Here is a 21,313-nt window from a genome sequence, read left to right on the forward strand (position 1 = left end):
TCTATATCTATGTTGTTGCTAGAATTGTTTACTTGTATCCATAACAACAGAAGTTCAACAATGATTTAGAACTTCCGATATTGTGCTTCTTGGCTGGAGTTTGGGTAAGTACAACACATTACCGAGAACAAGGTCTTTATTAGTTACTGTATGAAGCTATGCCATTACATTTTGCACATGACATTTGGTTTAAGAAACCATTTCCTTATAACAGTGTATCTTATAATAAAATGAAGTATTTTATTTTTCTATTTGTAGCCTACTGTGTGTAGGCTACAAATAGAAAATAAAAAGAATAATTACATTCTTTATTGCGTTGCGATTTGTTGCATGAAAATGTTGGGCTGTTACTGTACTGACAACCAGGTAGCCTGGGCCCTGGTCAAAAGTAGTGCACTATAAAGGGAATAGGTTATCATTTGGCCCTGGTCAAAAGTAGTGCACTATATAGGGAATAGGTTATCATTTGGCCCTGGTCAAAAGTATTGCACTATATAGGGAATAGGGTACGATTTGGGACTCAGCCTTGATAGATAAAATGATGTGTTGTTTTCCAGGGAACTTGCCAGCAGTATGTCTGAGACCCGGCACACAGCCGTGGTGACAGTAGGCTTCGGCCAGGGTAGTAAGGTGGATAGTGTGCCCATGGGAAGCCGGATGACGCACATCCCAGAGGCCCCGGCTGGGCAGCGGGGTCCAGGCAAGCCCCAGTCTTCAGGCCCGAGGCGTCTGATGCACCAGAGCACCCTGTCACTAGGGGACCCACAGGGATCTGGGACCAGCTACACGACCACCCACACTGAGGTCAGGACTGTACCACTAGATGGTATTATAGAACTGTACCACAACCACACACTCAGGACTGTACCACTAGATGGTATTATAGAACTGTACCTGTACCACTACCACACACACACGTTTGGTATGACGTGTCCTGAGATCCTCTTCCTGGTTCTCTCCAGAGTTACTGTGGGCGGGAGGCCGACGGCCAACCGCTGGTCTTCTTTCCCCGAGATCCCGCCTACCCCTCCCAGCACACCAGTCAGCTGGACCTGAGTCACACATCCACCAGCCAATCACAGACACACAGCAGAGACATCCATAACCACAAAGACATCATCCCGGTACGACCAACTGTCATTCTGAATAGATGAATGAAGGAGCGTCAGTTCAGCTTTATTTCATTCTGTGTTGTCTCAGTGCAACACATAAGTTCATGTAGTCACTATAATTGTCAGAGGCAGCTGTCTTCTACAGTACATGATCAGAGGCAGCTGTCTTCAGTACTCAATGTCACCAGTAGAGGGTGCTGTAGCCTCAGAGGAAGGAAACCACTCCTATCCCCTGTATCTTTCTATTTCGCCCCCTGTTCTCCCTCGCTGTCCCCCCAAACCCCTATTCTTATTTTCTCTCTCTGGCCCCTCGTCTATCCTTCTACCCCCCCCCCCCCCTCTCTCTGGCCCCTCCTCTATCCTTCTACTCCCCCCCTCTCTCTGGCCCCTCCTCCTCTATCCTTCTACTCCCCCCCCCTCTCTCTGGCCAGTCTATCCTTCTACCCTCTCTCTCTCTCTCTCTCTGGCCCCTCTATCCTTCTACTGGCCCCTCTATCCTTCTACACCCCCCCTCTCTCTGGCCCCTCTATCCTTCTACTCCCCCCTCTCTCTGGCCCCTCCTCTATCCTTCTACTCCCCTCCCCCTCTCTGGCCCCTCTATCCTTCTACCCCCTCTCTCTCTCTGGCCCCTCTATCCTTCTACTCCCCCCTCTCTCTGGCCCCTCTATCCTTCTACACCCCCCCTCTCTCTGGCCCCTCTATCCTTCTACTCCCCCCTCTCTCTGGCCCCTCTATCCTTCTACACCCCCCCCTCTCTCTGGCCCCTCTATCCTTCTACTCCCCCCTCTCTCTGGCCCCTCTATCCTTCTACTCCCCCCTCTCTCTGGCCCCTCTATCTTTCTACTCCCCCCCTCTCTGGCCCCTCCTCCTCTATCCTTCTACACCCCCCCTCTCTCTGGCCCCTCCTCATCTATCCTTCTACTCCCCCCTCTCTCTGGCCCCTCTCCCTCCAGTTCAATGTTCTTCATAGGCTGGGTCAGAGTAATTGGTCTCGTAATCGCGACGGCGTGGCCATGAGAGAGGTGACCAATCCGAAGGAGCCCACCCCCTACTGGACGACCTATCGCAGTGAGCACAGGAGTCCTAGCCCCTCTCCCTCACCACACGACCCCACTGGTAGACCCACACTGTGGCATCAACATGATATACTGACAGGTAATATACACACACTTTTCTTCCCCTTTCTTACATTTTCTCATGTAAACCCACAGTATCCTGTACGAACCACAGCTCTTTGTGTGTGTGTACATGTGTTGTGTGTGTTTCAGGTGAGGCCAGGAGTCCAGCAGGCCCAGGTAACGCCAGGAGACAGTCTGGAGAGAGAGTTCTGTGGGCAACACGACGCTGGGAGACGGACTGCTGTTCCCTCCGACTCTACTAAACACACACAATTCAACTGTACGTACACACACACACAAAACCAACTCTGACCCAACTGAGTGCAGTTTAGTCCAACAACAGTGAAATACTACCAAAACCAGTCCACTAAGACTCCATCTAGTCAGAACACTACTTCAGACAGACTAATACACCTGCTCCCTGAAGAACACTGTACCGGTAGATCTGGGCTGAGTGTTAAAGCACTGTACTGGCAGATCTGGGCTGAGTGTTAAAGCACTGAACTGGCAGATCTGGGCTGAGTGTTAAAGCACTGTACTGGCAGATCTGGGCTGAGTGTTAAAGCACTGAACTGGCAGATCTGGGCTGAGTGTTAAAGCACTGTACTGGCAGATCTGGGCTGAGTGTTAAAGCACTGTACTGGCAGATCTGGGCTGAGTGTTAAAACACTGTACCGGAGGGGGCTTTTCACTTAATAAAATAAATAATTACTGGGAACAGTGTGTGAGAGAGAATGTGTGCATATGAGATTGAAAGGGTGTGTGTGTGAGTGCTTGTGAGTGAAAAGTATGTCCAGTGTCAGGAGCAGAACATCTATCTAACCACGTCTCCCTCTGACAGGACATTTAACATGGAGGGTTGGTCCTGGGGGGGGGGGGCCCAGTCAGTGCTATGTACAGTATCAACATCAACACCCCTCCCTCTCCCTCCCTAACGTCAACACCCTCCCTCTCTAACGTCAACAACCTTCAACCCCCCCCCTAACGTCAACACCCCTCCCTCTCTAACGTCATCAACCCCCCCGAGGGGTAAACTACAAAGCAGGATCAATAAGCGAGCCGCCATCCATGTCCATTTAAATCAGACTTTATTCATTGTTTGTAGAGAACTCAAAACAGCATGAAATGGAGGAGAGGAACAGCGAGATAGTAGGTAAAGAATATAACACAGACAAGACAGAGAGATAAAGATAGGAAGAGGATTGGCGTATTTACAATCACAGGCCCCCCAACCAGAGAGAGAGGGATAAAGGGACAGATAAAGGACTCTAGCAGGTCCAGCTAACAGCGTTATTAGTAGATTTCATCAAGCGTTGGATTGTTCACCCACTAATAGGGAACGTGAGCTGGGTTTAGACTGTCGTGAGACAGGGATAGCGGGACAGATAAAGGACTCTAGCAGGTCCAGCTAGCAGCGTTACAGCAGTGGGACTAGTAGGATAAAGATCACCTAGACTAGACAGTAAGGTCAGGGTAGGGGGCAGGTTACGCTGATCCTAGGTCTGTGCCTCTGAACCAGTGTCAGCTCACACGAGGGCGGCGTCTTAAATAACTACCCTATTCCCTAGATAGTGCACTACTCTTGACTAGGGCCTATAGGGGTAGTGCACTACATAGGGAATAGGGTGCCATTTCAGACCCAGACTTATATATTCCAAATGTCACCAGACTAGGCTTGAGTCACAAATGGCACCCTATTCCCTAGATACTGCACTACTCTTGACCAGGGCCTATAGGTGTATTGCATAGGGAATAGGGTGCCACGTGGGACGTCACCTAGGTCTGCTTCTCTACTCTAAACTCCAGTTTCTGCTACGGTTTCAGTGCAATCTTAAAAGACAGACAGAAGCAGGAATCTGAAAGGTAAAGGAACGATGGCAGCAACAACAACAGCAGCGGTGTCCCAGCCTCCTGAAACAATACTGACACGACCTACCATCAGTATGTCCATTACACTAACCATCCTCACTGGGAGATATAATTACTGACACTACCTACCATCAGTATGTCCATTAAACTAACCATCCTCACTGGGAGATTGAGTTTGATTATATATTGTATTGTGATGGTATTATATGTGTGGGGTGTTGGATAATAATATTGCTAGAGGTTTCTGTTCAGTAGTCTTTCCTCGGACTTCAAAAGCAATAATAAGTGACTGGCATCTTAAACACCTTCATATAGGATCTAGAGACAGACACAGCGGGGGGCCACCTCCATGTGTGTGTGGGGGGGGGGGGGGGGGGTTCATATGTGTGCGTTGTAATGTTTCAGTGTGGTCTACTCGTGAACTAAAGCCTTGACCGACGTGGCGACTGACTGCATGCGTGGGAGGATAGGTGGAAAAACACTTCCTGTTGAAAAACATATCCCGCCAGGTGATTGGTTGGTTAGGTGACAGGTCAAGGGGGGAGAGGGCGTGTGTAGAGTTGATCTGAGCAGACTGAGGAAGTACAGAAGTACTTAGTTGAAGCTTCTTTTCTTTTATGTTTGATCTACGGGTTTCTCCTTCCTCTCATTTTCTTCTTCTCTCTCGTTCGTCTCATCTCACAGATCCCTTCTTCTCCTCCTCTTTCTTCCTACTCGTTCTTCTTTTCCTTCTGTTTCAGCAGTTTGTTGATCTCTCTCTTGGCCATGCCAGCATACTTGCTTATGACGCCATGCTGGTTCAGACCAGGAAGCAGGAGCAGGAAACTCACTGGGAACAAAGGAAACAGAGTCACTACAGTTCAAGTCGGAAGTTTACATACACCGTAGCCAAATACATTTAAACTCAGTTTCACAATTCCTGACATTTAATCCTAGTAACAATTCCTTGTCTTAGGTCAGTTAGGATCACCACTTTATTTTAAGAATGTGAAATGTCAGAATAATTAGTAGAAAGAATGATTTTTTTATTTTTTTATTTCAGCTTTAATTTCTTTCATCACATTCCCAGTGGGTCAGAAGTTTACATATACTCAACTCATATTTTTTTAGCATTGCCTTTAAATTGTTTAACTCGGGTCAAACGTTTTGGGTAGCCTTCCACAAGCTTCCCACAATAAGTTGGGTGAATTTTGGCCCATTCCCCCCGACAGAGCTGGTGTAACAGTCAGGTTTGTAGGCCTCCTTGCTCGCACACACTTTTTCAGTTCTGCCCACAAATTTTCTACAGGATTGAGGTCAGGGCTTTGTGATGACCACTCCAATACCTTGACTTTGTTGTCCTTAAGCCATTTTGCCACAACTTTGGACGTATGCTTGGGGTCATTGTCCATTTGGAAGACCCATTTGCAAACAAGCTTTAACTTCCTGACTGATGTCTTGAGATGTTGCTTCAATATATCTACATCATTTTCCTGCCTCATGATGCCATCCATTTTGTGAAGTGCACCAGTCCCTCCTGCAGCAAAGCACACCCACAACATGATGCTGCCACCCCCGTCCTTCACGGTTAGGATGGTGTTCTTCGGCTTGCAAGCCCCCCCCTTTTTCCTCCAAACATAACGATGGTCATTATGGCCAAACAGCTCTATTTTTGTTTCATCAGACCAGAGGACATTACTCCAAAAAGTATGATCTTTATCCCCATGTGCAGTTGCAAACCGTAGTCTGGCGTTTTTTTAATGGCTCTTTTGGAGCAGTGGCTTCTTATTTGCTGAGCGGCCTTTCAGGTTATGTCGATATAGGACTCGTTTTACCTCCAGCATCTTCACAGGGTCCTTTGCTGTTCTGGGATTGATTTGCACTTTTCGCACCAAAGTACGTTCATCTCTAGGAGACAGAACGCGTCTCCTTCCTGAGCGGTATGACGGCTGCGTGGTCCCATGGTGTTTATACTTGCGTACTATTGTTTGTACAGATGAATGTGGTACCTTCAGGCGTTTGGAAATTGCTCCCAAGGATGAACCAGACTTGGAGGACTACAATTTTTTTTCTGAGGTCTTGGCTGATTTCTTTTGATTTTCCCATGATGTCAAGCAAAGAGGCACTGAGTTTGAAGGTAGGCTTTGAAATACATCCACAGGTACACCTCCAATTGACTCAAATGATGTCAATTAGCCTATCAGAAGCTTCTAAAGCCATGACAATTTTCTGGAATTTTCCAAGCTGTTTAAAGGCACAGTCAATTTAGTATATGTAGACTTCTGACCCACTGGAATTGTAGTACAGTGAATTATAAGTGAAATAATCTGTCTGTAAACAATTGTTGGAAAAATTACTTGTCATGCACAAAGTTGATGTCCTAACCGACTTACCAAAACTATAATTTGTTAACAAGAAATTTGTGGAGTGGTTGAAAAACGAGTTTTAATGACTCCAACCTAAGTGTATGTAAACCTCCGACTTCAACTGTACATGTCATGTGGCCATGAGTGTCCCAATAATATCTGTTTTGGTGGGAGCAGCCGACTAGTCAGTGGTCTTTAACTGGCAGTATTATGACAGTCACCAACTGTCATATTCCCTGAGCAAGGAGGACCAAACTAAACAGCATACTGCTTACAGGGCTGTTTTCATTAGTGCATAGTGTAGCAAAACGAGCATCTCTTATTGGACAAGCTCAGGTTATTGTGCAGTTTGGTTCCTAACGGGTCTATTAAACAATCTACTCCACGTTGAGTGGAACAATGTCTCACCACATTTAAACAAGTCAGGATTCTGTAGGAGAGTTTGTCTGGTGAACTGGGTAAAGAGACTAGGTCTGCCTCCCAAAGGGAGTGCACTACTTTTGACCAGAACCCTATGGGGTTCCCCTAATAGGGACTGATCCTATGATATATAACCCTTTCTCTTAGTGGTATTTTACAGTTGAAGGATGACAATGCACTGACTACTGAACAGCTGTCAGCTGGCTATGGGGCCTTGTGCTCGTCTGTTACACTTCTCTAGTGGTGTCAGGTGGTTTAACTGTCACTATAATCATTACTATAGCAACAGGAGAAAGCAGAAGAGAGAGCAGCTACAATGTCACACACCAGAATACTACTGCTTGTATTTTATTTAAATTGTATTTATTTAACCTTTGTTTAACTAGGCAAGCCAGTTAAGAACAATATCTTATTTACAATGACGGCCAGTGGGTTAACTGTCTTGTTCAAGGGCAGAACGACAGATTTTTACCTTGCCAGCTCGGGGATTCGATCCATCGACCTACAGAATACTACTGCCTGCTTGTATTAACCTGATTGGACCTAAATACTCCTGCTTGTATTAACCTGATTGGACCTAAATACTCCTGCTTGTATTAACCTGATTGGACCTAAATACTCCTGCTTGTATTAACCTGATTGGACCTAAATACTCCTGCTTGTATTAACCTGATTGGACCTAAATACTCCTGCTTGTATTAACCTGATTGGACCTAAATACTCCTGCTTGTATTAACCTGATTGGACCTAAATACTCCTGCTTGTATTAACCTGATTGGACCTAAATACTCCTGCTTGTATTAACATGATTGTCTGAACTCAGAACATCAGGACTTTGTGAAATAATGCAGCAATGAGTAAGCTACAGTCGTGGAACCTTTTGGCTGAGTTAGCCATCAGCCCAGGTGGGTTTAGTACAGGTAGGCTGAGTTAGCCATCAGCCCAGGTAGGTTTAGTACAGGTAGGCTGAGTTAGCCATCAGCCCAGGTGGGTTTAGTACAGGCTGGCTGAGTTAGCCATGAGCCCAGGTGGGTTTAGTACAGGTAGGCTGAGTTAGCCATCAGCCCAGGTGGGTTTAGTACAGGTAGGCTGAGTTAGCCATCAGCCCAGGTGGGTTTAGTACAGGTAGGCTGAGTTAGCCATTAGCCCAGGTAGGTTTAGTACAGGTTGGCTGAGTTAGCCATTAGCCCAGGTGGGTTTAGTACAGGCTGGCTGAGTTAGCCATTAGCCCAGGTGGGTTTAGTACAGGTAGGCTGAGTTATCCATTAGCCCAGGTGGGTTTAGTACAGGCTGGCTGAGTTAGCCATTAGCCCAGGTGGGTTTAGTACAGGTAGGCTGAGTTAGCCATCAGCCCAGGTGGGTTTAGTACAGGTAGACTGAGTTAGCCATGAGCCCAGGTAGGTTTAGTACAGGTTGACTGAGTTAGCTATTAGCCCAGGTGGGTTTAGTACAGGTAGGCTGAGTTAGCTATTAGCCCAGGTGGGTTTTGTACAGGTAGGCTGAGTTAGCCATTAGCCCAGGTGGGTTTAGTACAGGCTGGCTGAGTTAGCCATTAGCCCAGGTAGGTTTAGTACAGGTAGGCTGAGTTATCCATTAGCCCAGGTGGGTTTAGTACAGGCTGGCTGAGTTAGCCATCAGCCCAGGTAGGTTTAGTACAGGCTGGCTGAGTTATCCATTAGCCCAGGTAGGTTTAGTACAGGCTGGCTGAGTTATCCATTAGCCCAGGTGGGTTTAGTACAGGTAGGCTGAGTTAGCCATCAGCCCAGGTGGGTTTAGTACAGGTAGGCTGAGTTAGCCATTAGCCCAGGTGGGTTTAGTACAGGCTGGCTGAGTTAGCCATTAGCCCAGGTGGGTTTAGTACAGGTAGGCTGAGTTAGCCATTAGCCCAGGTGGGTTTAGTACAGGTAGGCTGAGTTAGCCATCAGCCCAGGTGGGTTTAGTACAGGTAGGCTGAGTTAGCTATTAGCCCAGGTGGGTTTAGTACAGGTAGGCTGAGTTAGCCATTAGCCCAGGTAGGTTTAGTACAGGTAGGCTGAGTTATCCATTAGCCCAGGTGGGTTTAGTACAGGTAGGCTGAGTTAGCCATCAGCCCAGGTAGGTTTAGTACAGGTAGGCTGAGTTAGCCATGAGCCCAGGTAGGTTTAGTACAGGCTGGCTGAGTTAGCCATCAGCCCAGGTAGGTTTAGTACAGGTAGGCTGAGTTAGCCATCAGCCCAGGTGGGTTTAGTACAGGTAGGCTGAGTTAGCCATCAGCCCAGGTGGGTTTAGTACAGACTGGCTGAGTTAGCCATCAGCCCAGGTAGGTTTAGTACAGGCTGGCTGAGTTAGCCATCAGCCCAGGTAGGTTTAGTACAGGCTGGCTGAGTTAGCCATCAGCCCAGGTAGGTTTAGTACAGGTAGGCTGAGTTAGCCATCAGCCCAGGTAGGTTTAGTACAGGCTGGCTGAGTTAGCCATCAGCCCAGGTAGGTTTAGTACAGGTAGGCTGAGTTAGCCATTAGTACAGGCTGGTACAATGTCTTCAGAAAGTATTCATACCCCTGGACTTACTCCACATTTTGTTGTGTTGTATCTACACATAATATTCCATCATGACAAAGTAAAAACATGTTTTTAGAAATGATAGCAAATGTATAAAATGAAATATATACATCTCATTTGCATAAGTATTCACAACCCTGAGTGAATAAATGTTAGAAGCACCTTTGGCAGTGATTACAGCTGTGAGTGTTTCTGGGTCTCTAAGAGCTTTACACACCTGGATTGTACAATATTTGCACATTATTATTTTAAAAATTCTTCAAGCTCTGTCAAATTGGTTGTTTATCATTACTAGGCAAACATTTCAAGTATTGCCATAGATTGTCAAGCAGATTTAAGTTGAAACTGCCAGTCAGGACCAGTCAACGTCTTCTTATACAGTGTAGATTTGGCCTTGTGTTTCAGGTTATTGTCCTGCTGAAAGGTGAATTCATCTCAGTGTCTGGTGGAACGCAGACTGAACCAGGTTTTCCTCTAGGATTATGCCTGTACTTTGCCCCAAACATTAAACTTCATATTCAGGACAAAAAGTGAATTGATTTGCCACATTTTTTTGCAGTATTACTTTAGTGGATTGTTGTGAACAGGATGCCTGTTATGGAATATTTTTCACTCTGTTGTTTAGGTCAGTTTTCTCCTATCACAGCCATTAAACTAACGGTTTTAAAGATCACCATGGTGAAATCCCTGAGCGGTTTCCTTCCTCTCCGGCAACTGAGTTGCCTGAAGGACGCCTGTATCTTTTGTAGTGGCTAGGTGTATTGAGACTCCATCCGAAGTGTAATTAATAACTTCACCATGCTCAAAAAGGGACATTCAATTACTGCTATTTTGTTTTTACCCATCTACCAATAGGTGCCTTCTTTGCGAGGCATTGTAAAACCTGCCTGGTCCTTGTGGTTGAACCAGTGTTTGACTGAGGAACCTGACAGACAACTTTATGTAATAGATGAGGTAGTCATTCTAAAATATGTTAAACACCATTATTGCACACAGAGTGAGACCATGCAACTTATTATGACTTGTTAAGGAAATTTTTACTCCTGAACTTATTTAGGCTTGCAATAACAAAGGGGTTGAATAGTTATTCATTAGTAAAAATAAATAAAAATAAACTTAATTCCACTTTGACATTATGGGGTATGATGTGTAGATCAGACACACAAAATATAGTCAATTTTAATCCAGTCAAAGGGTGTGAAAACAGGTACGTCGGTAGGCTACAGATGGGTCGGTAGGCTACAGATGGGTCGGTAGGCTACAGATGGGTCGGTAGGCTACAGATGGGTCGGTAGGCTACAGATGGGTCGGTAGGCTACAGATGGGTCGGTAGGCTACAGATGGGTCGGTAGGCTACAGATGGGTCGGTAGGCTACAGATGGGTCGGTAGGCTACAGATGGGTCGGTAGGCTACAGATGGGTCGGTAGGCTACAGATGGGTCGGTAGGCTACGGGCACTGTAGGTAGGTCGGCCGGTAGCGTACAAGTAGTTAGGTAGGTAGGGTAAGGGTAGGGTACAGGTAGGTCAGTAGTGTACATGTAGATAAGGTAGGTAGGTAAGTAGGGTAAGGTACAGGTAGGTCAGTAGTGTACATGTAGATAAGGTAGGTAGGTAAGTAGGGTAAGGGTAGGGTACAGGTAGGTCAGTAGTGTACATGTAGATAAGGTAGGTAGGTAAGTAGGGTAAGGGTAGGGTACAGGTAGGTCAGTAGTGTACATGTAGATAAGGTAGGTAGGTAAGTAGGGTAAGGGTAGGGAACAGGTAGGTCAGTAGTGTACATGTAGATAAGGTAGGTAGGTAAGTAGGGTAAGGGTAGGGTACAGGTAGGTCAGTAGTGTACATGTAGATAAGGTAGGTAGGTAAGTAGGGTAAGGGTAGGGTACAGGTAGGTCAGTAGTGTACATGTAGATAAGGTAGGTAGGTAAGTAGGGTAAGGGTAGGGTACATGTAGGTCAGTAGTGTACATGTAGATAAGGTAGGTAGGTAAGTAGGGTAAGGGTAGGGAACAGGTAGGTCAGTAGTGTACATGTAGATAAGGTAGGTAGGTAGGTAGGGTAAGGGTAGGGTACAGGTAGGTCAGTAGTGTACATGTAGATAAGGTAGGTAGGTAAGTAGGGTAAGGTACAGGTAGGTCAGTAGTGTACATGTAGATAAGGTAGGTAGGTAAGTAGGGTAAGGGTAGGGAACAGGTAGGTCAGTAGTGTACATGTAGATAAGGTAGGTAGGTAGGTAGGGTAAGGGTAGGGTACAGGTAGGTCAGTAGTGTACATGTAGATAAGGTAGGTAGGTAAGTAGGGTAAGGGTAGGGTACAGGTAGGTCAGTAGTGTACATGTAGATAAGGTAGGTAGGTAAGTAGGGTAAGGGTAGGGTACAGGTAGGTCAGTAGTGTACATGTAGATAAGGTAGGTAGGTAAGTAGGGTAAGGGTAGGGAACAGGTAGGTCAGTAGTGTACATGTAGATAAGGTAGGTAGGTAAGTAGGGTAAGGGTAGGGTACAGGTAGGTCAGTAGTGTACATGTAGATAAGGTAGGTAGGTAAGTAGGGTAAGGGTAGGGTACAGGTAGGTCAGTAGTGTACATGTAGATAAGGTAGGTAGGTAAGTAGGGTAATGGTAGGGAGGTAGTGTACATGTAGATAAGGTAGGTAGGTAAGGGTGCATGTAGGTAAGTAGGTAGGGTACAGGTACAGGCAGGTAGACAGGTGTTGGTACGTACCGATCAGGTAGGTGAGGAAAAGGTTGTGGACTTGCTGTCCCATCCAGGCCACCGCCACCAGACTGCTGATCACTGACGCAAAGTACTGTGGGAAGACAACCGGAAGTGACATCATTTCCCCGTTCCAAAACAGACGACAGACCCCGTTCTAAAACAGACAACAGACCCCGTTCTAAAACAGACCCCGTTCTAAAACAGACAGACCCCGTTCCAAAACAGACGACAGACCCCGTTCTAAAACAGACAGACCCCGTTCCAAAACAGACGACAGACCCCGTTCCAAAACAGACCCCGTTCTAAAACAGACGACAGACCCCGTTCTAAAACAGACAACAGACCCCGTTCTAAAACAGACCCCGTTCCAAAACAGACGACAGACCCCGTTCTAAAACAGACGACAGACCCCGTTCTAAAACAGACAGACCCCGTTCCAAAACAGACGACAGACCCCGTTCCAAAACAGACGACAGACCCCGTTCTAAAACAGACCCCGTTCTAAAACAGACGACAGACCCCGTTCTAAAACAGACCCCGTTCTAAAACAGACGACAGACCCCGTTCTAAAACAGACCCCGTTCTAAAACAGACAGACCCTGTTCTACAACAGACGGCAGACGGAGAAACACTGTTCTACAACAGACGACAGACGGAGAAACACTGTTCTACAACAGACGGCAGACGGAGAAACACTGTTCTACAACAGACGACAGACGGAGAAACCCTGTTCTACAACAGACGGAGAAACCCTGTTCTACAACAGACGGCAGACGGAGAAACACTGTTCTACAACAGACGACAGACGGAGAAACACTGTTCTACAACAGACGGCAGACGGAGAAACACTGTTCTACAACAGACAGACGGAGAAACACTGTTCTACAACAGACGACAGACGGAGAAACCCTGTTCTACAACAGACGACAGACGGAGAAACCCTGTTCTACAACAGACGGCAGACGGAGAAACCCTGTTCTACAACAGACGGCAGACGGAGAAACACTGTTCTACAACAGACGGCAGACGGAGAAACACTGTTCTACAACAGACGACAGACGGAGAAACCCTGTTCTACAACAGACGGAGAAACCCTGTTCTACAACAGACGGCAGACGGAGAAACACTGTTCTACAACAGACGACAGACGGAGAAACACTGTTCTACAACAGACGGCAGACGGAGAAACACTGTTCTACAACAGACGACAGACGGAGAAACACTGTTCTACAACAGACGACAGACGGAGAAACCCTGTTCTACAACAGACGACAGACGGAGAAACACTGTTCTACAACAGACGGCAGACGGAGAAACCCTGTTCTACAACAGACGGCAGACGGAGAAACACTGTTCTACAACAGACGACAGACGGAGAAACCCTGTTCTACAACAGACGGCAGACGGAGAAACCCTGTTCTACAACAGACGGCAGACGGAGAAACCCTGTTCTACAACAGACGGCAGACGGAGAAACACTGTTCTACAACAGACGACAGACGGAGAAACACTGTTCTACAACAGACGACAGACGGAGAAACCCTGTTCTACAACAGACGGAGAAACCCTGTTCTACAACAGACGACAGACGGAGAAACACTGTTCTACAACAGACGGCAGACGGAGAAACCCTGTTCTACAACAGACGGCAGACGGAGAAACACTGTTCTACAACAGACGACAGACGGAGAAACCCTGTTCTACAACAGACGACAGACGGAGAAACCCTGTTCTACAACAGACGACAGACGGAGAAACCCTGTTCTACAACAGACGACAGACGGAGAAACCCTGTTCTACAACAGACGACAGACGGAGAAACCCTGTTCTACAACAGACGACAGACAGAGAAACCCTGTTCTACAACAGAGGACAGACGGAGAGACCCTGTTCTACAACAGAGGACAGACGGAGAAACCCTGTTCTACAACAGACGACAGAGAAACCCTGTTCTAAAACAGAGGACAGACGGAGAGACCCTGTTCTACAACAGACGACAGACGGAGAAACCCTGTTCTACAACAGAGGACAGACGGAGAGACCCTGTTCTACAACAGACGACAGACGGAGAAACCCTGTTCTACAACAGACGACAGACGGAGAAACCCTGTTCTACAACAGAGGACAGACGGAGAGACCCTGTTCTACAACAGACGACAGAGCTAAAGTGGGTCTCGGTGTGTGTGTGTGTACCATCTTGGGTTTCTCCTCCTTGAGCGAGAAGAGTCTTTTCCACCAGCCCAGGATGCGACGCTGAGTCTTCACCAGGTTACCACAGATCTCATGGAAACGCTGCTGCTGCTCTGAAGACCTGGAGGAGCAGGGAGGAGAAAGAGAGAGGAAGAGAGAGACAGAGGAGAAGGGAGGGGAGGAGAGAGAAGGAAGGAAAAGAGAGAGGAAGGAGAAGAGAAGGAAAAGAGGGAGAGGAGAGAGGAGGAGAGTGATATTACCATTATATCCAAGACCAGTCGTTTTATTCAGTCAACAGCTATCCCTATATCTCTCCATCCATCTGAACAGGAACACTTGATCAGAACCAGCTCAGTAGATTGAGATGAGTCTATCAGATATCATATGGTCCCCTTGATAAGGCAGTTGGGGGAAGTGCCCTTCAATTCTGCTGAGCCACAACTACCCATTTCAGGCTCAGGTCAGAACACGGGCTTATGAACCAGCAGGACTCCCTGCCAGACACTGAAATAGACCCAGTGTGTGTGTAGGGCTTGTATGTACGCAGGTCCTCTGAGTAAGTGTGTGTGAATGCATGCGTCTGCAAACCCTGCTCTAAATCCTCTAATGGCCTACAGAGACACCTCTAAATCCTCTAATGGCCTACAGAGACACCTAAATCATCTAATGGCCTACAGAGACACCTCTAAATCATCTAATGGCCTACAGAGACACCTCTAAATCATCTAATGGCCTACAGAGACACCTAAATCCTCTAAATGGCCTACAGAGACACCTCTAAATCCTCTAATGGCCTACAGAGACATCTAAATCCTCTAATGGCCTACAGAGACATCTAAATAATCTAATGGCCTACAGAGACACCTCTAAATCATCTAATGGCCTACAGAGACACCTCTAAATCATCTAATGGCCTACAGAGACACCTCTAAATCATCTAATGGCCTACAGAGACACCTAAATCCTCTAAATGGCCTACAGAGACACCTCTAAATCCTCTAATGGCCTACAGAGACACCTCTAAATCCTCTAATGGCCTACAGAGACACCTCTAAATCCTCTAATGGCCTACAGAGACACCTCTAAATCCTCTAATGGCCTACAGAGACACCTCTAAATCCTCTAATGGCCTACAGAGACACCTCTAAATCCTCTAATGGCCTACAGAGACACCTCTAAATCCTCTAATGGCCTACAGAGACACCTAAATCCTCTAATGGCCTACAGAGACACCTAAATCCTCTAATGGCCTACAGAGACATCTAAATCCTCTAATGGGCTATTGAGATATAACTCTAAATCCTCTAATGGGCTGCATAGATATACAGTTGAGGTCGGAAGTTTACATACACCTTAGCCAAATGCATTTAAACTCAGTTTCACAATTCCTTAAATTTAATCCTAGTAAAAATTCCCCGTCTTAGGTCAGTTAGGATCACCACTTTATTTTAAGAATGTGAAATGTCAGAATAATAGTTGAGAGAATTACTTAATTCAACTTTTATTTCTTTCATCACATTCCCAGTGGTTCAGAACTTTAAATACATTCAATTAGTATTTGGTAGCATTGCCTTTAAATTGTTTAACTTGGGTCAAACATTTCAGGTAGCCTTCCACAAGCTTCCCACAATAAGTTGGGTGAATTTTGGCCCATTCCTCCTGACAGAGCTGGTGTAACTGAGTCAGGTTTGTAGGCCTCCTTGCTCGCACACACTTTTTCAGTTCCGCCCACAAATTTTCTATAGGATTGAGGTCAGGGCTTGGTGATGGCCATTCCAATACATTTACTTTGTTGTCCTTAAGCCATTTTGGCACAACGTTGGAAGTATGCATGGGATCATTGTCCATTTGGAAGACCCATTTGCGACCAAGCTTTAACTTCCTGACTGATGTCTTGAGATGTTGCTTCAATATATCCACATCATTTTCCTTCCTCATGAAGCCATCCATTTTGTGAAGTGCACCAGTCCCTCCTGCAGCAAAGCACCCCCACAACATGATGCTGCCACCCCCGTGCTTCACAGTTGGGATGGTGTTCTTTGGCTTGTAAGCCTCCCCCTTTTTCCTCCAAGTCATTATGGCCAAACAGTTCTATTTTTGTTTCATCAGACCAGAGGACATTACTCCAAAAAGTATGATCTTTGTCCCCATGTACAGTTGCAAACCGTAGTCTGGCTTTTTTTTAATGGCGGTTTTGGAGCAGTGGCCTTTCAGGTTATGTCGATATATGACTCGTTTTACTGTGGATATAGATACTTTTGAGCCCGTTTCCTCCAGCATCTTCACAAGGTCCTTTGCTGCTGTTCTGGGATTGATTTATCTTCTGCTTTGCTTTATCTTGGCCAGGTCGCAGTTGTAAATGAGAACTTGTTCTCAACTGGCCTACCTGGTTAAATAATATATATATTTTTTTAAATGCACTTTTTGCACCAAAGTACGTTCATCTCTAGGAGACAGAACGCGTCTCCTTCCTGAGCGGTATGACGGCTGCATGGTCCCATGGTGTTTATACTTGCGTACTATTGTTTGTACAGATGAACGTGGTACCTTCAGGCGTTTGGAAATTGCTCCCAAGGATGAACCAGACTTGTGGAGGTCTACAATTTTCTTTCTGAGGTCTTAGCTGATTTTTTGATTTTCCCATGATGTCAAGCAAAGAGGCACTGAGTTTGAGGGTAGGTCTTGAAATACATCCACAGGTACACCTCCAACTCAAATGATGTCAATTAGCCTATCAGAAGCTTCTAAAGCCATGACATCATTTTCTGGAATTTTCAAGCTGTTTAAAGTCACAGTCAATTCATGGGAAAGTTCCTGGGAAATGACTGACAACAGAGCTCTTAGCTCCCTCTGTAGATGCCTACTGGAGAACTTTTATTTGTATTGCTTTTAAATTTTTTAAATCTTATTAACACTTTGTTCTAGCTAGCTATTTGTGTAGGTAGCTATCAAGTAAACACAATGATATAGTTAGTATGTTACAGTGAATTATAAGTGAAATAATCTGTCTGTAAACAATTGTTGGAAAAATTACTTGTGTCATGCAAAGTAGATGTGCTAACCGACTTGCCAAAACTATATTTTGTTAACAAGAAATTTGTGGAGTGGTTGAAAAACAAGTTTTAATAACTCCAACCTAAGTGTATGTAAACTTCCGACTTCAACTGTACCTCTAAATCCTCTAATGGGCTACATAGAGATAAATCTAAATCCTCTAATGGGCTACATAGAGATACCTCTAAATCCTCTAATGGGCTACATAGAGACACCTCTAAATCCTCTAATGGGCTACATAGAGACACCTCTAAATCCTCTAATGGGCTACATAGAGACACCTCTAAATCCTACCCCCTCTCATCTCCTTTCCTTCCAAAGGTCAGAGGGCTGCAGGTAGCCTCGCGGTTAAGAGCATTGGGCCAGTAACCGAAAGGTCGCTGGTTTGAGTCCCCGAGCAGAATAGGGGGAAAATCTGTCGATGTGCCCTTGCGCAAGGCACTTAAGCCTTGTAAGTCTCTCTGGATAAAAGAGATCCTAGATATTTTCCCTGATACACCACTAACTACAGACTGGCGCTAGAGACAGTCCTGATACACCACTAACTGCAGACTGGTGCTAGAGACAGTCCTGATACACCACTAACTGCAGACTGGCGCTAGAGACAGTCCTGATACACCACTAACTGCAGACTGGCGCTAGAGACAGTCCTGATACACCACTAACTGCAGACTGGCGCTAGAGACAGTCCTGATACACCACTAACTACAGACTGGCGCTAGAGACAGTCCTGATACACCACTAACTACAGACTGGCGCTAGAGACAGTCCTGATACACCACTAACTACAGACTGGCGCTAGAGACAGTGCTGATACACCACTAACTACAGACTGGCGCTAGAGACAGTCCTGATACACCACTAACTGCAGACTGGTGCTAGAGACAGTCCTGATACACCACTAACTACAGACTGGCGCTAGAGACAGTCCTGATACACCACTAACTACAGACTGGCGCTAGAGACAGTCCTGATACACCACTAACTGCAGACTGGCGCTAGAGACAGTCCTGATACACCACTAACTGCAGACTGGCGCTAGAGACAGTCCTGATACACCACTAACTGCAGAACGTCACTTAATCCTGTCCTGGTTTCCTGTTATGACTGAACCACTGAAGGAGAGGGGATGGGGGGGGGGGGTAAAGAGAGCGGGAGAAATAATTAAAGCGAGGGAGAAAACGCAGACTACGTCCCAAATGGCACCCTATTCTCCATGGGCCCTGGGTAAAAGTAGCACACTAAAAATGGGAAACAGCCCAACACACTACACTAGGAGTACATGTTAGCCGTGTGAGAGTTTGTAGGACAGACCCAAGAGGTTGATTAGAGTTGGAAAACGCTGGTAACTTTCCTCCTCTCTCTCTCTCTCTCCCTCTCTCATTTGTACATCAGCGCTGCTTTAATAACTGTAATTAGAAGTGATTTAACACTGTCTGGATCCGTTAGATGTACGCCGGTGTCATGCTCAACTAATATCACACCATGTCCCCAAACACACCGTCCCCAGAACCCCTACAAACAACCCCTACTCCCTGCCAACAACCCCTAAAGTTCTGCTGCCCTCCCCCCTAAGCAGACACCCCCACCCTTTCACCCACAGATGATACCAAACTCCTCTGCCCTAGATATACCCCCTCCACCCTGTACGCTAGATATACCCACCCACCCTGTACGCTAGATATACCCACCCACCCTGTACCCCAGATATACCCACCCACCCTGTACCCCAGATATACCCACCCTGTACCATAGATATACCCACCCACCCTGTACCCCAGATATACCCACCCTGTACCATAGATATACCCACCCACCCTGTACCCCAGATATACCCACCCTGTACCCTAGATATACCCACCCACCCTGTACCCCAGATATACCCACCCTGTACCCTAGATATACCCACCCTGTACCCCAGATATACCCACCCTGTACCCCAGATATACCCACCCACCCTGTACCCCAGATATACCCACCCACCCTGTACCCCAGATATACCCACCCTGTACCCCAGATATACCCACCCACCCTGTACCCCAGATATACCCCCCTGTACTCCAGATATACCCCCCTGTACCCTAGATATACCCACCCACCCTGTACCCCAGATATACCCACCCTGTACCCCAGATATACCCACCCTGTACCCTAGATATACCCACCCACCCTGTACCCCAGATATACCCACCCACCCTGTACCCTAGATATACCCACCCACCCTGTACCCTAGATATACCCATTCACCCACCCTGTACCCCAGATATACCCACCCACCCTGTAACCTAGACATACCCACCCTGTACCCCAGATATACCCACCCACCCTGTACCCTAGACATACCCACCCTGTACCCCAGATATACCCACCCACCCACCCTGTACCCTAGATATACCCACCCTGTACCCCAGATATACCCCCAGGCTCTCACCACTTGTTGGATCCGAAGATGCGGGGTGCGAGGGTAGGCACCAGGTAGTCAAACAGACACAGCAGCATGACAGTGCAAGACAGGCCGGTCAGCACCGAGGGGTCCAGGTAGTAGATCATCCTGGAGGAAGCAGGGGAGAGAGAGAGAGAGAGGGTCAGATGTCTCAATTCCACTGCAAGTTAAAACAAGTGGACACCAGAGTAATTAGGTATTCTATCAAGGGTTCTGAAAAGCTACATTTACTATACTGAACAAAAATATAAAACGCAACATGCAACAATTAAAAGATTTTACTGAGTTACTGTTCAAATAAGGAAATCAGTCACTTGAAATAAATTCATTAGGTCCTATGAATGGCACGACAATGGGCCTCAATCTCATCACAGTCTCTCTGTGCATTCAAATTGCCGCCGATAAAATGCAATTGTGTTGGTCGGCCGTAGCTTATGCCTGCCCATTACCCCACCGAGGGGCACTCTGTTCACAATGTTGACATCAGCAAACCGCTCAACCACACGACGCCATACACGTGGTCTGCAGTTGTAAAGCCGGTTGGACGTACTGCCAAATTCTGTAAAATGGCTTATGGTAGAGAAATTAACATTAAATTCTCTAGTAACAGCTCTGGTGGACATTCCTGCAGTCAGCATGCCGATTGCACGCTTCCTCAAAACAAAATGCCACAGATCTCTAGTTATGTGACAAAACTACACATTTTACGTAAAAGGCCACTCAAAAAAGTGCATGTATGACCCTTATTCACAAATGCACGTTTTTTTCTGGGCAGAAGTGAAGATAGCGTTACAGATTAGTTATACAAGGAGAAGAGAAGACAGCAGATGGGTGGTGCAGTTGTGGCAACTGTGCTCCATTGAGAACTCATTAAGAATGCCTATACTGCAAAGAACTTGATTGATGAGGAACACAGGGATCTTGCTGCCCACAACTCTGGTGTCATGGAAACATTTGTCCTGATCCAAAAAAGAAATTGCAGACAACTCCATTTCAGCTGGACCAAATGGGACAGTTCTCCATTTCAGCTGGACCAAATGGGACAGTTCTCCATTTCAGCTGGACCAAATGAGACAGTTCTCCATTTCAGCTGGACCAAATGGGACAGTTCTCCATTTCAGCTGGACCAAGTGGGACAGTTCTCCATTTCAGCTGGACCAAATGGGACAGTTCTCCATTTCAGCTGGACCAAATGGGACAGTTCTCCATTTCAGCTGGACCAAATGGGACAGTTCTCCATTTCAGCTGGACCAAATGGGACAGTTCTCCATTTCAGCTGGACCAAATGGGACAGTTCTCCATTTCAGCTGGACCAAATGGGACAGTTCTCCATTTCAGCTGGACCAAATGGGACAGTTCTCCATTTCAGCTGGACCAAATGAGACAGTTATCCATTTCAGCTGGACCAAATGGACAGTTATCCATTTCAGCTGGACCAAATGGGACAGTTCTCCATTTCAGCTGGACCAAATGGGACAGTTCTCCATTTCAGCTGGACCAAATGGACAGCTAT

At 46.4% G+C, this 21,313-nt stretch overlaps 2 protein-coding genes across 2 annotated transcripts in view; one reads left to right on the forward strand and one right to left on the reverse strand.

Moving 5' to 3' along the window:
• Positions 1 to 9,924, forward strand: LOC139570094 (uncharacterized). The gene is made up of 6 exons (XM_071391625.1): positions 1 to 104; positions 558 to 804; positions 963 to 1,124; positions 2,066 to 2,267; positions 2,381 to 2,510; positions 9,809 to 9,924. Exons 2-5 carry the CDS (start codon positions 574 to 576, stop codon positions 2,491 to 2,493), a joined length of 708 nt encoding a protein of 235 aa, XP_071247726.1. The 5' UTR covers positions 1 to 104; positions 558 to 573; the 3' UTR covers positions 2,494 to 2,510; positions 9,809 to 9,924.
• The window catches only part of arl6ip1 (ARL6 interacting reticulophagy regulator 1), a 27,777-nt gene continuing 11,171 nt past the window's right edge, over positions 4,708 to 21,313 (reverse strand). Inside the window, exons 3-6 of the mRNA XM_071391638.1 lie at positions 19,789 to 19,908; positions 14,307 to 14,424; positions 12,120 to 12,204; positions 4,708 to 4,928 (exon numbers count right to left, since the gene is read on the reverse strand). Coding sequence (XP_071247739.1) covers positions 4,810 to 4,928; positions 12,120 to 12,204; positions 14,307 to 14,424; positions 19,789 to 19,908 — 442 coding nt within the window. The 3' untranslated portion in view covers positions 4,708 to 4,809. The remainder of the gene's footprint in view (positions 4,929 to 12,119; positions 12,205 to 14,306; positions 14,425 to 19,788; positions 19,909 to 21,313) is intronic.

Source organism: Salvelinus alpinus, chromosome 1, assembly GCF_045679555.1.
Source record: "Salvelinus alpinus chromosome 1, SLU_Salpinus.1, whole genome shotgun sequence".
Taxonomy (NCBI): Eukaryota; Metazoa; Chordata; class Actinopteri; order Salmoniformes; family Salmonidae; genus Salvelinus; species Salvelinus alpinus.